At 42.6% G+C, this 17,958-nt stretch overlaps 1 protein-coding gene across 2 annotated transcripts; it reads left to right on the forward strand.

Annotated features, from left to right (window-relative positions):
* The first annotated feature begins 301 nt into the window (after window positions 1–301).
* Window positions 302–15,341, forward strand: dek (DEK proto-oncogene). 2 transcript variants are annotated; one of them, XM_065957567.1, is made up of 14 exons: window positions 302–394; window positions 2,976–3,128; window positions 3,958–4,056; window positions 4,154–4,263; window positions 5,979–6,073; window positions 6,455–6,584; window positions 7,484–7,834; window positions 9,145–9,297; window positions 9,763–9,853; window positions 9,991–10,133; window positions 10,597–10,665; window positions 11,244–13,008; window positions 13,556–13,604; window positions 14,959–15,341. In XM_065957567.1, exons 2-12 carry the CDS (start codon window positions 3,017–3,019, stop codon window positions 11,253–11,255), a joined length of 1,365 nt encoding a protein of 454 aa, XP_065813639.1. In that variant the 5' UTR covers window positions 302–394; window positions 2,976–3,016; the 3' UTR covers window positions 11,256–13,008; window positions 13,556–13,604; window positions 14,959–15,341. The 2 variants fall into 2 exon arrangements, with proteins under 2 accessions (XP_065813639.1, XP_020512867.2); XM_020657211.2 differs by having other exon boundaries at window positions 15,285–15,341.
* The last annotated feature ends 2,617 nt before the right edge of the window (window positions 15,342–17,958 follow it).

A 17,958-nucleotide genomic window follows, 5' to 3' on the forward strand; every position in this document is an offset into this window, starting at 1 on the left:
TGCAATGATGGATAAGAAACAACAGGAATAAAGTAACCAGAACTGGATTTTATATTATTATAATTGTTATTATTATTACTACTAATTATTACTACTATTATTATTATTAATATTATTTAATTGTTTGTATTATTTGTTTTCTGACGCCCAAATGTGCAAATCCATTCCTGTCCGTCTGTCAGACTGTCGTGCCGCTAGTGTTGACACAAGGGGGCAGTAATTATCACTACAGTCCCTCGATCCACTAACGAACAAGAGAAAGGCAGCGTCATCGGTAATTTGTCCAATCAGAGGAGTAGCTGCAGAACAAGCCCCGCCCCGCAGAGAAACCGCCATCATGAAATTAAAAACAAAAAACTGACAGATGAGACGCAGGTCGCTGCTTCCTGAACAGGTAAACTTTACTGTCCTAACCTCAGACAGAAACTGTGTGGATATCAGACGGTATGTATGTGGATTGTGTTGCGCAGCTTCTTTGTGTTATAAAAGATGTTTTAATGTTAATTCTCTGGGACGTTATGATAGTTAGCATCCGTGTTAGCATTCTGCTGCTAGCCGACGGACTCAGACGGTAACGGTTTGTTACTCTTGTTTGTTACTCTTGTTTGTTTCTCTTCTTAAATTCATCTTCAACATGTTCGATCAAGTTTGTTCACAAACGAACAGCTGTGTGTCTCAGGAGAGGATGTAGAAATGGTTTCCTAAAGGAGAGTTAACAAGATAAACAAGCTAACGTTTGAAATCTGTGACGTGAAGTTACAGCGCGCCAATCCGCAGCGTCGTTTCATCTGAAGGATTAAAGACACACACACACACACACACACACACACACACACTCAACACACACACACACACACACACACACACACACAATAAACACACAAAACACACACACACAATACACACACACACACACTCACACTCAACACACACACAATAAACACACAAAACACACACACACACACTCAAAACACACACACAAAACATAAAACACACACAAAACACACACACACACACACACACACACACACACTCACACTCAACACACACACAATAAACACACAAAACACACACACACACACACACACACACACACACACACACACACTCACACTCAACACACACACACACAATAAACACACAAAACACACACACACTCAAAACACACACTCACACTCAAAACACACACACAAAACATAAAACACACACAAAACACACACACTCACACTCACACTCAAAACACACACTCACACTCAAAACACACACACAAAACATAAAACACACAAAACACACACACTCACACTCACACTCAAAACACACACACACAAAACATAAAACACACACAAAACACACACACAAAACATAAAACACACAAAACACACACACTCACACTCAAAACACACACACACAAAACATAAAACACACACAAAACACACACACAAAACACACACACTCACACTCAAAACACACACTCAAAACATAAAACACACACAAAACACACACACTCACACTCAAAACACACACTCAAAACATAAAACACACACAAAACACACATACTCACACTCACACTCAAAACACACACACAAAACACACACACTCAAAACGCACTCAAAACACACACAACACACAAAACACACACACAAAACATAAAACACACACACTCACACTCAAAACACACACTCAAAACACACACAAAACACACACACAACACACACACTCAAAACGCACTCAAAACACACACAAAACACACACACACACACACACACACACAACACTCAAAACACACACACACAAAACACACACACAAAACACTCACACTCAAAACACACACACAAAACATAAAACACACACAAAACACACACACAACACACACTCAAAACGCACACACTCAAAACACACACAACACACAAAACACACACACACAACACTCAAAACACACACACACTCAAAACACACACACACACACAAAACACACACACACTCAAAACACACACACAAAACATACAACACACATAAAACACACACACACTCACACACTCAAAACACACACACATAACATACAACACACACACATAAAACACACACACACAAAACACACACACAAAACATACAACACACAAAACACTCAACAGACACACACAACACACACACTCAAAACACACACAACACACAAAACACACACAACACACAAAACACACACACACACACACAAAACACACACACTCACACACTCAAAACACACACACAAAACACACACACTCAAAACATACACACAAAACACACACAAAACAAACACTCAAAACACACACACACACTCAAAACACACACAACACACACACAAAACACAACACCGCTTCAGCCGGAGCAGAAAGTACAACTTAACACAACTTAACACAACTTAACACAACTTAACACAACTTAACTGCTGTTTTTATTATTAAAGGCTTCTTCCTGGTAAAACTCAGTTTCTAAATACCTCATTTGAAAACTTTGTAAAATATAACAAGCTGAGATTATTTTTCTGAATCTGTCCATTAAATCAACACAGGTGTATATATGACATGTAACATGATTCCCTGTTTGTTGGAGGCCCAGGTATAATGGCCATGTTTCCACACAGTGTTTCTGTATTATTTTTATCTATCAGTAGATATCAGCTTTTTCCAATATCCTGCAGCACTAATTCACATTTAGGACGGCAGTAGCTCGGTCTGGAGGGACTTGGGTTTTGAACCGGTGCTGACCAAAATATAAGTTTGTCTGGTGGATGGAGGAGGTGCCGGGTCACTTCCCCAGTACTTCCCAGGTTACCTTTATGCAAGGCATCAAACATCTCTGGCACGCTCCCTGTGCAGCAGCCTCAATCTGACAACTCTCGACTAGTGCATTTATATTCTTTATAACGTCAGGTAACTTTACTGATCTGACCCACCTGAGGAGTTAAGTCTGATCTGAACATGTTTCTCTCCTGTTAGGATTAAAAGATTCTCCGGCAGACTGAGACAGTAGTGAGACTATGAGCGAGGTGGCGGAGGAAACGATGGACAGCTCTGCGGTGTCGGAGGAAGAAGTGGAGGACCGCCAGGAAGACAAGTCGAGTCCGAAAAAGAGCAGCTCCAAAATATCAGGTACAGAAAAGGTTTACTGTCTCCAGTCCGGTCCTGTAATAACATCACCCTCTGATAGTGTGGTGGGTCCACCTGATAAGTAATAATATGCCCCTGTGTTTCTTGTCTTTCAAACAGCTGACTGTCACTGGTTAAATCTTTGATGATACAGTTTATAAAGAATACTTGTGGCTCTTACTACAAAGCATTAAAACAGACTGAGCATTCATTTGTCTTCTCTCATTGAGAGAGCAGAATTCATTTTCACTGTTCAGACTCTGCTTACTGCCAGTTTCCACATAGTCCGTCTGCGCCGCGGTCTGTCAGCGTTGTCCACTGCTACTCTAGTCAATGCTCCTGTTTCCACATCAAACGCCACGGCCCGTCTCCATAGCGTGGCGGCATGTCCAGTGGTCTCCGTTTCAAATATGCTGTGACATCTATTTTTGACGGCGCTCGCTGCAAGCACACTTTAAGCTGAACACAATAGAACTAACACGGCAGGAAGTCCGACAAGGAAACGCACAGAGCGTCCGGTCAATTTCCATCACTTTATCAACATGACGTCAAAACAGAATTAACAACAAATCATCCTCACAAAGACAAAGCAACATGTTTTTCTCTTTATTCCCGCGTGATCTTGAAGTTCTCCTGTGACGTGTGTACAGCTGATCATTGTTGCGCTCCAGAAATGGACCCAAGCGGGCAGGGTGCTCACCGTATGACGGAGGATAACTGCGCTGCTGACAGAACGTAGTGTGCACAGGCAATGTGTAAATTGTGGTTCAGTTGTTAACAGTAAGAACCCGTAAAGTTAAGTTAACTGTCTTCTTTCACTCTGTTGGTGCAGCTGTGGGGGAAATCCTCGAAGGCAAGCGAGCGAAGAAGACGGTCGAGAGGCTCGATTTCCAGGCACCAAAGCAAAAGGAGAAGCTGAAGTTTGGAGACGGTAAACTTTTTAACTTTGTGAGACATGAATATTTGTCTAACTATCCAGGTGTGTGTGTGTATGACCTTTTTATAAAAACGTCTGCTTGTCTTTTTAGGTAGCGGAGATAAATTAGGAGACATTCCACGCACTGGTTACCAGATCACAAAGATGAAGCCAGCTGACCTGAAACCTCTGCACGTCATCCTGTTCGACAGACCGGGGAAGGTACAAACATAGAGACTGAAATATTATTATAATATAGATGAACACAAACATCTGAATGTTTCTCCTCCAGCCTCCTCATATTTGTTCTGCAGAAAGTCAGAGTGAGCTGATGTGAGAACACAGCAGGATATAATCAGGAGAATTCACCTGGAGCAACCCCCGTCCCCCCCTTCGAAGAAAAGTGCTGCACGTCTGTCCTGTCTCTATGACAACACTTTGTTGACAATGCCATGTTTTATATTTTAGATCAGACACGGTGCAAAGACGATGTCAGGGTTTTTCCTGCATAGAGAATTCTTTGGCGCCCCCAAAAGAGGTTTTATCCAGCACCAAAGGAAAATCACCAGCGCCAAAAGAAAAAAAAAAGCCAATTCAAATTGCAAAACAAATCCTCTCTGAATGTATGTTAAATATCAATACATCAAACGACTGTTGAACAAGCAGAACATAAACTTAAATACGACGTCTCTGACTTCTAGCAGTCATCTCCCCTCTCATCCGTTTACGCATGTGGCTCGTGCTGGATAGCCAGCTGATTGACTGTTGGTTTCTTTTGACTGGTTCATGACGCTCCGCTGACACTCACAAGCGCTAAATGAGGGTTGATTTTCCGTATGGCGAGTTCATTTCAAAGAGCAATGCGGGTCATCACGGGGGCACGCTGAGACGAGACACACCAACATACATGGCTGCAAACGCACACACACACCGGAACGCCAACCACCGCGCACACCTGTTGACTTGTAGTGAAAAGGAACACGGTTGATCCGCGATCCGTATGGACCGAGTCGGGAACGCACGTTCAACTTTTCTCCGTTCACTTCCACCGTGTCTGCTTTTATCAACAATCAATAAGTTACCGACCGTAACGTCAGCCAGCTGTAGTCTGTGAACTTCTCCACACAGACTGTCAAACAGCAAATACATTCTTATTATTTCTCAATTTCCTGATTTGATCAAATGATCCAAATTATCTGAGACTGAAATCTGTGATTGTTTGACATAATACCTTAACTCAAATAAATGTACTTAAACAAATGTAAAACGAAAACACAATTTAAAGGAAAAGAGCAGCCATCATAGGAAGAGGGTGAAATGCACTGGCAGGATGTGACCCCCCCCTCTCTCAATCTCATTACACCCCTCTCCCTCAAAATCCCTCTCCTCCCCTGTTTCACTGTTGCAATAAAAACAATTCTTTACCAGATTTAATTGTGGTTTCAGTAACTTAAGCATAATGATAATATTCTTTGTAAAATGGACAGCAATGACAGGAAATGCACAGATTTCTGTCAAATAAGGTAATACAGACTCTTACAATACTGTAATACACGGGTCGAACGTTTTTACTATAACGCGTATAGTCACCCCCCAAAGGCCCATTCTGAGCCAGGAAAACCCCTGGATGTGGGTATAAGACACGACCTGTAGGCGGCAAAATACGGGGAATATCAAACATTTGGAAAAGAGCGTCGGGGACATCAACAGCGCCTTTCTGAAGAGTTGAAAGATTTTTATCTCATAAAAAAAAAGACGCTGGGCGCTGCGCTTTTCCTCTGAGAGGCTGCTTCAGAGAAGCTCCAGGTGAACACGGGGCCTTAGACAGTCACATCGTTTTCTCCATCAGCAGTTAGATTGTAAATCATAAAAAAGGCAGATTTATTATTCTTGTTTTCAAAGGTTGTCTCTTTGCTCTGTTTTTGTTCTTTTATCAGATGGCCACGATGAAGAAGAGCCTGCGTCTGTTTAACGGATTTCCTTTCGATGCCGACAGCGAGCTGTACGCCAAGAAGAGAGAAAAACTCCTCAAGTGAGTTTGTTTGCAGAGACACGTCGGCCTCATCCTGTAGAGAAGATTCATTCACTTAAGTTTTATAAAGATAATAAGTAATACCTTTAATGAGGAAGATTTTTTTAACTTCAGGCTTCATGTTTTCTCCTGATTTTTCTTGTTTTCATGTCTTGCTTGTTCTAATGTTTCTGTAAAAAGATCCAAGCTGTTCGTGGATCAGTCAATGAGTGTGTTTAAAACAGGACACTTTAAAAGTTCACGTTCTGAGCTCAGTGCCATTAAGGAAAAAATGTCCTCAGGCAGAAAGACGGCTGTAAAAAAGTGTTGATTTAAATGATTCACAGGCTCATTAAGTTTTTCTCTTTTTGTGTGTTATTTAAAAAAAAAATGTAAATGCAGGAATTCACATTTTACAAACACCAAACTGAAGGTGGTCTGTGGCGTTTTGGACCTGGAGAAGAAAGGAACGCACGCCGATCTGGTGGACAGGATCATGACTTTTCTCATCGCACCGAAGAACAGCGGGAAGGTGAGCAGGGCGCCGGGCGTATTTAAGATGTGTGGTTAAATGTTTCTTTGTTCTCCGTAGAGACTTCAGGCACGATGCCATGAATGTATGTCCATCAGAGATGAAGCTCAGAAAAGGATCTCCACAGAGAGACTTTTTGGTCATATATGAAGGAGTTTATTTTTATCCGAGAGAGGAGAGCTTGTATGAAGAGGAAAAGCGCTGCACGTCCGTCCTGTCTCCATGACAACAGTCTGTTAACGGCCGCTGTATGACCGACACTGCTCCGTTGGTTTTTACTGCATGTTTTATATTTGAGATTTTCTTTCCCTTCACTGTGCTCTAAGCTGTCTTAGTTTGGATGATGAGTTTAATAATAATGAGGACTCGGGTCAGACACGGAGCGAGGAGGATGTGGGTACACGACACGATCCATAAGAGACACAAATATCATGTGAGGGGAATGTCATACATTTTGAAAAGAGCGCTGATGATGTCCACAGCGTCTTTCTAGAAAGTTAAAAAGATGATCGTCTGGAACAGTTGGAGAAAAGAAAAAGCTGCTAGTCGTAAATAAAACGCAGTGGACACAGGCTCTTGTATTAGGATGTAGGATGTATTTTTAAAATGGAAATCAAACGTTATCGGCTCGCCTAGGAGCTGCCAAACTCTTTGGACAACAACAGTTATTTTAGTTTGAAGAACTCTGGAGTTACCGGCTTGACTGCTGCCTCAGTCGGTTTGTTTGAGTTGTTCTGGTTTGATGGTTTGAATCATCACTCAAACTGAGGAAGTGGAAAACAAGCCACTCCAGAGGTGTGTGGCGTTGAATTTCTGTTTTTGTCAGAGAGGTCTGGTCTAATCAGAAGAGACTGTGTTGTTTCCACGGTAACTGACCTCCTCGTTTTGTTTTTCTGCAGCGTCTGCCCGTGAAGAAAAAGAGGAAATCAAAGAAGAAACTTTCCGGCGACGACTCCAACACCAGCGCCAAGAAGAAGAGCAAACCCAAACCCCGCAGCTCGTCGTCCAGTCCCAAGAAGTCCAAAACAGGAAGCAAGTCCAAAGCCATCGTCATGGACTCGAGCAGTGACGAGGATGACGAGGAGGAAGAGGAGGAGAAGGCGGGCGCTTCAGCCGAGGCCGAGGGATCGGACGCTGAAGACAAACCGTCGGGTAAAGAGGAGGAGAGGTCTGACAAGTCGGAGGAGTCTGCTGACGAAGAGGAAGAAGAGGATGAGGAGGAGGAAGACGACGATGATGATGATGATGAGGTGAGGTTATCCAGGCATGTAGCTACGAGACACACCGCAAAAACTAGGACGACGATCTCCTTGGTGTGTCAGACACTCATTCCTGTCAAGATGTGGAGACATTATCAGAGGGAAAAACAAAATACTCTAAATAAAGACAGGACGAGGTAAAGGGGTTTGAGGTGGTCTTGAGTCATGGAGGGGTGGTGAGATCTTAAGTATTTGTTTTAATTTAATCTGCAGTAAGATTTATTTATAAGTGTGAGTTTCAAAATGTCTGATACTGCGATCCTGTTTTGATTTCACGTTTTACAGAAATACAATCTCCGTTATTCGATAAAAATCTCAAAGCTTTAAATCCCAGTGATATTTTCAACGTTGGTACGACCTTCACTTAAAGATATGTCACTCTCTCTTCATAAAAATACAGAGTACATCATTTCTAGACATGCATGATACACTTTTAAAAAAATGTTCTGATCCATTTTGTTCTGATAAATATTTACCAATATTTTATTATAACTAATGATGTTGTTGTTAGTGTTATATGTAAGGATACACAAAGCTGCAGTAAACCTGGCTTTACACAAACAGGAAGCAGCAGCAACATGTCAGGTTTTCAAATTAAATCTTTTAAACTGAAGAGTTAAAATGTTTGATCATAAAGTATGAGCTGTCGTCTGAACGTCGTCATGGAGACGATTAGTGGACAGTTCAGTCTGAACGTCTTCAGAGTGAGACTGAACGCGCCCAACGATCATTCTTAATCAGTTACGTAGATCGGCGCTGTCAGTCAGATATTTGATACGATATCAGATCAGATCGGTCCCATCTTCAATTTTCCAAATATTTTCTTCAGAAACATCGTCCCTCTTACTTTAGTGCAAGTTGTTTGTAGCTGATGGATTCCTGAATGTTTGTGCACTTTGGATATTAAAGTCTTTCTACTCAACACATAGATGTTCAGCATGTTGTAGTTCCCCCCAGCTGCCACTAGATGTCACTAACGAGTCACATTCTCCAGATATCAACCTCCAGGTTCTCCTCGTCTCAACTGTGTGACTCTTCAGTTCTTCTTGATACCAAACCTTTTCATTTTATTTCATTTTAAATGTGACTTCTGTTGTTGTTGCCGTGGTAACAAAACGGGTATCAATATCGTTTGATTTCTTTACCAGTCATGAATCAAAGTTTAAGATGATGATGTCATGATAACCCTCGTCGTGTCAATTAGCTTAAAAAGAATTAGAAACTTTATCGATGGATATCAAACATCGGTCTGTGTTTTTATGAGCTGGCAGTCGACTTATCCTAATTCACTTTCGTTTCAGTCTCCCAAATCAAAGTCGAGCCGAGGGAAATCGGCTCCAAAGAAATCGGCTCCGGTGAAGAGGCAGAGGACGCCGGCGAAGAAGGCGGGGCCTCCTAAAAAAAGAGCCAAGAAGGAAATTTCAGACGAGTCGGAATCTGAGGCCGAGGAGAAGGTACGACGAACGTCTGATATCATAAAAACAGAAAGCACAGGCGAGCAGTGAAAGTCCTGTTGTGCTCTTTTATCTTTATCCAAACAGATCTGTTTTATTTTCTGTGCAGTCAGACTTTGTAAGATTTCTCATCCAAAAAAAAGCCTGATTTATTTTGAATTCCTCCTGGGTTTGAATTCCTCCTGGGTTTGTTGTCCCCAGAAGTGCACACTCACTGCAGGATGTAGTGTGCACATTTCCTGTTTCCTACCGCACGCACCTTCCTGTCCAACATGAAGCAGAACAACTGCACATCCACGAGTAAAAGGACAATGGAAGTGCTCTATAATGTTTAGAATTTAGACTGCACTATCCATTTTAACCACTAGGTGTCAGAGTTACATACTGCTCCTGTGTTGGGAGCACTCTAAACCTCAGTGGACATTGACTCCGGGCTGTTTTTTTAATGTTTTTGTTTTTTTCCAGCCTAAAAAGAAGAAATCGGCTCCGGCCAAACCTGCAGCTAAAACCAAGAAGGCCGACAGCAGCAGCAACAGCAAGAACAACACAAACACAGGTGAGGGCTTCACGTCTCATCAGGGCTGTAGAGTCTGCGTCTGAAGAGGTTTTATACTTCACAGTGTCAGACCCTACATCACTTCATAGGATGTATTCAAAAATGTCCACCCATCGTGTGTGTGTGTGTGTCTGCAGCGGAGGACAGCTCAGACGACGACGAGCCGCTCATCAAGATGATCAAGAAAGCGCCGACCGACGAGCAGCTGAAGGAGACGGTGCAGAGCCTGCTGAAGGAGGCCGACCTGGAGGAGATGACCATGAAGCAGATCTGTCAGAGGGTGAGAGGCCTCACACACACACACACACACACACACAACTAGGGCTGAGTACTTCTTGTCATGTGCACACACAGGTTGGTCGTGTAGGTGCAGTGTTTAACCTTGTTTTTGTAGAGCTTGCACTTTGCATGACTCATGTCCAGCTGCTTCCTTACTTTTCCCAAACTTTCTGTTTGTTTGCCAACTTCCGTTTATCTTGGCTTTCAGTTCTTCATCGCGATGGATTGAGTATGCTTTATTGTGAAATGCACCGTAAGAGAAGTGTCATCACAGGGTTGCAACTGTATAGATTCTGTAACATCTGCAAGGTGCCTATCACAATATATTGCCCTATCGATTTTTTTAGCAGGGCAGAGATGGGATAAACACCACTGCATGAAACAGCACGGACATGAAGACATTATAAACCATGCTGTGGCTTCAGAATAAATGAATAACAACGATACCTTCCTCTGTGATTCAGGTGTTTGACACTTATCCAGACCACGACCTGACCAGCAAGAAGGACTACATCAAACAGACCGTCAAGTCTGTGAGTACACACACACACACACACACACACACACACACTGGTCTTTGTTATAAAATTTGTGTTAATTAATTTGTCATTAAAGGTCCAGTCAGTGAGCTGTGTAGAGAGTGAGATGATAAAGGTATCTTACTCTCTGATCATTAAGGAAACATGCTATGTTGAAGTGCTGGCTTCTCTGACAACAATGCAGCAGCCAGTATGTCCTCCTTCTAACTTTAGATTCTGCTCCTGAATGCTCTGGATTTGTTTGGACCAGAGAAGGTAGGCGCTTTTAAGACACCCCCCACACGGCCGTTTTGGACGCCCCTCGGTTTGTCAGATATGAGAGCAGTTATCAGGTCAACAGGTGTTGCAGCGTTGGAAGCGGGTCAAGAGAAGTGGTTCAGATAGAAGTGATTGTACCCGACCTAAAACTTCAACATAGCATGTTTCCTTAATGATCAGAGAGTAAGATACCTTTATCATCTCACTGATTGGTCCTTTACACAGACATGTCACTTCATCTCCTGAGATGAATTCAAAGTTTAGACTGTTTTTATTTCAGTATAATAATGAGATGTTTTGAAATGTTCCCTCAGCTCATCACATGAAGCCTGCAGGATGAAGAAGAAACGACTCGGTCTTCTTCAGTTACATATCACTTTGTTTTCTAACTCAACTCTTTTCTACATGATTGTGTTTTTTATGAATGTGTGAGTGGTGTATAGATTCTCAGATTAACGTTCATGTTCACTCCTTCATGAGGAAAGAAGAGGAAGTGGTCGTCTCTCTCTTTGATTCTGGATGAACATTCTGTAAATATGTTTGTGATGATGTGAAGAGATGTTTCTGTTTCCTTTGTTCTGTCTTCAGTTTAAAAAGCTCACTGACTAATTTAGTAATTAAAAGGAAACTTTTCAAACAAAATCTTCTCTGCTTTGAAATCTGTGAAATCTGAACAAACATGGTCATTTGTCATTTAAAGCAACAATGAACACATTTGATTTTTCACCATGAACTCTAAAAGCAACAAAAACATCTTAATTGTTTGTTCAGTGAGCGGCAGATAGAACCCCACTGTTCTTTAAATGAACCTGTTTGTTTATGTTACTGATGGAAGCGGCTCAGTGAACTTTACTCTTGTTGTGAACGAGTAAAGATATTCCAGGACCTGCACAGAGTCAGGACGCCCAAACTTACACCTAACCCTGTCCACAGACTTATTTCAGATCCACTGGATAGAAATACATGTAAATGAGTACTGCAGCAAACACCTCCCCTCACATGGCCCTCCCCTCCTTCACAGAGAGAGGGACTGTGAGGAGGACCGCCCCTCCTTCACAGAGAGAGGGACTGTGAGGAGGACCGCCCCTCCTTCACACAGAGAGAGGGGGACTGTGAGGAGGACCGCCCCTCCTTCACACAGAGAGAGGGGGACTGTGAGGAGGACCGCCCCTCCTTCACACAGAGAGAGGGGGACTGTGAGGAGGACCGCCCCTCCTTCACACAGAGAGAGGGGGACTGTGAGGAGGACCGCCCCTCCTTCACACAGAGAGGGACTGTGAGGAGGACCGCCCCTCCTTCACAGAGGGAGGGACTGTGAGGAGGCCTCTCCTTCACACAGAGAGAGGGAGGGACTGTGAGGAGGACCGCCCCTCCTTCACACAGAGAGAGGGGGACTGTGAGGAGGACCGCCCCTCCTTCACACAGAGAGGGACTGTGAGGAGGACCGCCCCTCCTTCACAGAGAGAGGAACTGTGAGGAGGACCGCCCCTCCTTCACAGAGGGAGGAACTGTGAGGAGGCCCTCCCCTCCTTCACAGAGGGAGGGACTGTGAGGAGGCCTCTCCTTCACAGAGGGAGGGACTGTGAGGAGGCTCACATGTTTCTCCAACGTGCCTCTGCTGCTATCTGTACACAAACTGTTTTGTTTTTAAGATGAGTTCATCTCAGTTCATGCAGCGGCTCCACTTTGAATAACGTGTCAGACTGAAAGTTAGTAATCAGACAAGTGATTAAATAGAGTCAGTGTTCTAGTTTTCATTTTGCAACAAAAAATAGATATAATGTTTGTATTTCCATTTGTTACAAGCTGCACAATGTAGATAAAGGTGCTCAATATCAGCAGATAAGCAGTGCGTGTGTGTGCGCGTGCGTGCGTGTTGCTCATCGTGATCATCTTTACATCAAGATGTGTTTGTGTGCATGTCTGTACTTGTGGTGATAACATATTTCAGAATGCTGACACACCCCTCACCCTGAGGCCGTGTGCAAAAGCGAAAGTTACAAACTTGTTTACTTGGAGACTATTCTCACCCTCTCTATAACAGCACCATTTGGTCCGTGCTCTTTCGGAGTGCAGAAGGTGAGTTTCTCTTCTTTATACTTCACATTCACAGAGAAGAAAGAAATGTTAGTGTGCAGCTGATGCGGATTTAAGAGGAACTTTACATTTCAATGTGCAAAGAAATTAAAACAGTATGCAGGAAAAACAAGTTACATGCAATGAAAGGGAGGAGGAATGCATATTCTAAATGTGATAGATGAAGTGCCAAAGGATGTTCTCCAATTTGTACAAACAGATGTTTGAAGTCAGAGAGAGAGAGCGAGAGCGAGAGAGAGAGAGTCAAGTTTCAGACATTCAAAACTGAAGCTTCTCCTGGCTCCGTTTTAAAAATATAAATATAAATGAACAGCTGCTTGCTGCTGAACGAAACGTTGTTTATGTCTGTGCGCGTGCGAGCATAAATTGAGCAGATTAAAGTTGTTTGTTGCAAAAACTAGATTAATTTAGAGGGGAAAACACACATTAACTCATTAAAAGTGTTTAATGTTCAACGATGAAAGAAGATATCTCTGAGAAAGAAGCTGTTTCGTTTTCAATGATCTACTGGTTTGTTATTGTGTTACAGGGGAGAGGCCAAAACAATTCAACTGACAAGAGACTAAAACTCAGTTCAGGTGAGCAGCGCCATCTAGTGGCTCGACAAAGACATGGTTTAAAGAATACAAATAATAAAGGACCTTTCAGTTTTATTGAGTTTCCAAGATGACACGTTATTGAACATCACTGTCCTACAAATAAACTGGTGTTAAGAACCTTTTTTTAATTCTTAAAGATTATGATCTCCAAGAGAAACTTTATTTTGAAAGGTACACATTCAAATCAAAATAAATGGGAGCTTCTGATGTGATCACAAACATGGGATACAGAGGCGTGATTATGTGATTTCATCCATAAAGTAAATCTGTTGTTTGATCTGAAATGAGGTAGAGAGCTTTGTGACGTCGTATGTGAATATGTGTGTGTTCAAAATGTGATAGAGGGACAAACCACTCGTCTGTATCCCACACCTGTTTTCTTTTGTGTGTCTGTAATTTCAGTGATTTATGGGATGTTAATTCAGATATCTGAGACAATGATTTCCCCAGAGAGTATTTGTTCCACCTCTGCTGCAGCTCCAAATGTTCAGTGTTGGTAAACCGATGAATTAGAGGAGCTGAGACCCTAATGCACCACACGAGGACCAGAGACACCTGAGAAAAATACATCCGAGTTTTTAAATGACAGAAAATTATGACTTCAAAATCTTTTTTTTAAAGGAGCAATCTGTATTTCTGACACCTAGTGTTTAAAATGGGTACTGCAGTCTAAATTATAAACATTGCAGAGAGCTGTCCCCCCCTCCTCTCTAGAGTGGATGCTCACTCAGGTCACCATGTGGTGGACTCTGAAGCTTCAGTGTTTATCCAGCTCTGCATGGGTCTGTAAACCTTTCTGTGTTCTAACTGATCGATGCTTCAAGTGGTTCCCAGACTTATTCTGCCAAATTAAAATAGCCCCGCCCCCCTCCACCCACCACCCTGACCCTCACGCTCTTTGCAAATACATTTTCTATATTTTTAGAATTCATCTCAAACATTGGCTGCAAGAAGTGCAGAAAGCGACTTCAGTGTGAGACAGCGAGCTGAAAAAAACAACTAGCCACTTTTAGAAAAAATGAAGTGGTTAAAGTGAGGCTGTAAAAACAAACCCAGAGGAAGTCCCATCACTAAATCTGTCATGTTTAGATAACCGTGAGAAACAACTTCATTGTTTTTTGTTAAGCCTTGCCAGAGTTATAAAACTCGATAGGATATCGATACCTGTTTCAAGGCAAACTCCTGCACCTTGACGTTCTTAATCTAATGAAAATGAGAGCTGTTTAAATAAAACACTTCAAATTCTGACGTCTCAAGTTGAGTCAGAGCTCAGAAACATTTTTCCCATGTGGCTCAAATTCTCTTCATACATGTTGTTTTTATGCTCACACAGAATCTGTCCCTCACGCCTCTACTCTGTGATCCCTCCTCTTTTTAAAAAACACCTCTTCATCACCTCCTCGTCCTCCTCATCACAGCCAGCTCGGACCCGAATGCTAACATGATCACATTTACAGTGTCAACATCTTTTAACGCAGCGATCAGGACTCATCACTCAAACTGAAGTCTGAGCGTCTTCATCATTCTCTGCATGGCCGACCTCGTCCATCAATAATAAACATCCTGCTCATGAGCTCACTTCTCTTTTCAGATTGAAAAAACAGAAGTCAAATATGGAAGTGTCATTCCTGACCGTCTGTTTCTCACTACCTTCTGCAGGTCTGAAAACTGTTTCTCAGCCGCAGCATGATAAGTCTTTCTGCATACTTCACTAAAGTAAGTTTCATACTCGCTGTTATTCGAGCACTTTTAGGACACGAATGTTTCTCCTGCTTCCTGTGTTTGTTCCTGATTCACAGATGATCCCTAAATGTCCTGGTCTCAATCCCTAAATGTCTTGGTCTCGATCCCTAAATGTGTCGACCCCTAAATGTCTCGGTCTCGATCCCTAAATGTCTTGGTCTTGGTTTCGATCCCTAAATGTCTCGATCCCTAAATGTCTTGGTCTTGGTTTCGATCCCTAAATGTCTTGGTCTTGATTCCTAAATGTCTTGGTCTTGATCCCTAAATGTCTTGGTCTTGGTTTCGATCCCTAAATGTCTCGATCCCTAAATGTCTTGGTCTCGAGCACTCTGGTCTCGGGTATGTCTTGGTCTTGGTCTCGATCCCTAAATGTCCTGGTCTCAATCCCTAAATGTCTCGGTCTCAATCCCTAAATGTCTCGGTCTCGATCCCTAAATGTCTTGGTCTCGATCCCTAAATGTCCTGGTCTCGATCCCTAAATGTCTCGGTCTCGATCCCTAAATGTCTTGGTCTTGGTTTCGATCCCTAAATGTCTCGGTCTCGATCCCTAAACGTCTTGGTCTTGGTTTCGATCCCTAAATGTCTCGGTCTTGATTCCTAAATGTCTCGGTCTTGATTCCTAAATGTCTTGGTCTTGATCCCTAAATGTCTTGGTCTTGGTCTCGATCCCTAAATGTCCTGGTCTCAATCCCTAAATGTCTCGGTCTCGATCCCAAAATGTCTCGGTCTCAATCCCTAAATGTCTCGGTCTCGATCCCTAAATGTCTTGGTCTCGATCCCTAAATGTCCTGGTCTCGATCCCTAAATGTCTCGGTCTCAATCCCTAAATGTCTTGGTCTCGATCTCGATCCCTAAATGTCTCGTTCTCAATCCCTAAATGTCCTGGTCTCAATCCCTAAATGTCTCGGTCTCAATCCCTAAATGTCTCGGTCTCAATCCCTAAATGTCTTGGTCTCGATCCCTAAATGTCTTGGTCTCGGTCTCGATCCCTAAATGTCTAGGTCTCAATCCCTAAATGTCTTGGTCTTTGTCTCAATCCCTAAATATCTTGGTTTCGGTCTCGATCCCTAAATGTCTAGGTCTCAATCCCTAAATATCTTGGTCTTTGTCTCAATCCCAAAATGTCTTGGTGTCGATCCCTAAATGTGTCGACCCCTAAATGTCTCGGTCTCGATCCCTAAATGTCTTGGTCTTGGTCTTGGTCTTGGAGCACTCTGGTCTCGGGTATGTCTTGGTCTCGGAGCACTCTGGTCTTGGGTCTCGGTTAGTGTGGTCTTGACTACAACAGCAGTGGTTTTGAAAGCAGGGCGCGGTGTATGATTTCCAGTCGAGCAGGATGATTGTCTCTGACTGTTTGGACGGGGTTCTTTGGCGAGCAGATTCAGATGTTGGTAAAGGTGTTCGTCTCAGGTATTTATGTTTGTGTTTGCACAGAGAAAAGAAAAGGCCAAACCCATCGAGCCGGACAAGGTGAAAGAACAACAGGTAGGATCATCAGGTTCAGAGGAAGATTAAAGAAAAGATGGAGTAATGATGAAAAACAAACAATAACTTTCTGCTGTTTGTCGACACTCTGCAGGAGATTCTTGTTACCCCTACAGCAGACGTAGAGCATCACCCTCGTCCTCTTCTCCCGTTTCTGTCTCATTACTGTAAGTCCAGTGTTCACTTTTTCTTCTCATATTGCTGAACAATATTGCATTCTCAGCTTGTTGCTTCAGTAGTTTGTATTACTCTTGATTAAATTCATGAATACTGACTGATGTTGAAAATCAGTATTTTAATAAAGCTCTCAGTTACATCGAAACAGAAATGAATCTATTTAAAGGAAATCGCTGACAGATAGATAATAAATAAATCATTGAGGCCGTTTACATGCAGAAATGTTCAAGAACAGCTAGTTCTGGTTTTTACAAACTGCTGCGTTTTTTCATTTATTATGGTGAATCGAGAGTCTTCAGGTTTTAAAGGTCACATATTATACAAAATCCTCTTCCCCATTTTCCTCTAACTCTAACAAGTGTCTCTAGTCTGTCTATAAACCCCCCAATGATAAGAAAAGTCCATCCTCTCCGTCTTTTGCCTGCTCCACTTTTCAGAAAATGTGTGCTCAAACAGGCCGTTTGGAGATTTTCCCTTCATGACATCACAAAGGGCAGTAGCCCCTCCCCCAGGTGGGTGACACTCCCACAGCTAGGTGTTTGTTGAGTCTGCCTTCTCACCTTAAACAATAGGACATGGAGCGAGAAAGCACCGAGTACACCCAAGCCCTTCCAGAGAGGGGGCGTGGTCAGACACAGCTCATTTACATATTTAAAGGTACAGACACAGAAACAGCCTGTTCTGAGCAGGGCTGAAATAGAGGGGTTTATAGACATGATCAAATACAGGATCAGAGTGGTTTAAAAAAAGAAACTTCACACACACGTTTTGAGGAGCTCTGAGCCTTATTTACACTGAAGAAGAGGAGAATATGTAATCAACAGATTAGAACATTTCTTAGGCTTGAAGTGCTCACCACACCGGATTGGCTAACAGTGACACCTGCTGGCTGTGTGATATATTTCCTTTTTGTGCATTAATGTCACTG

This window comes from Labrus bergylta, chromosome 8 (genome assembly GCF_963930695.1).
Source record: "Labrus bergylta chromosome 8, fLabBer1.1, whole genome shotgun sequence".
NCBI classification, from domain to species: domain Eukaryota; kingdom Metazoa; phylum Chordata; class Actinopteri; order Labriformes; family Labridae; genus Labrus; species Labrus bergylta.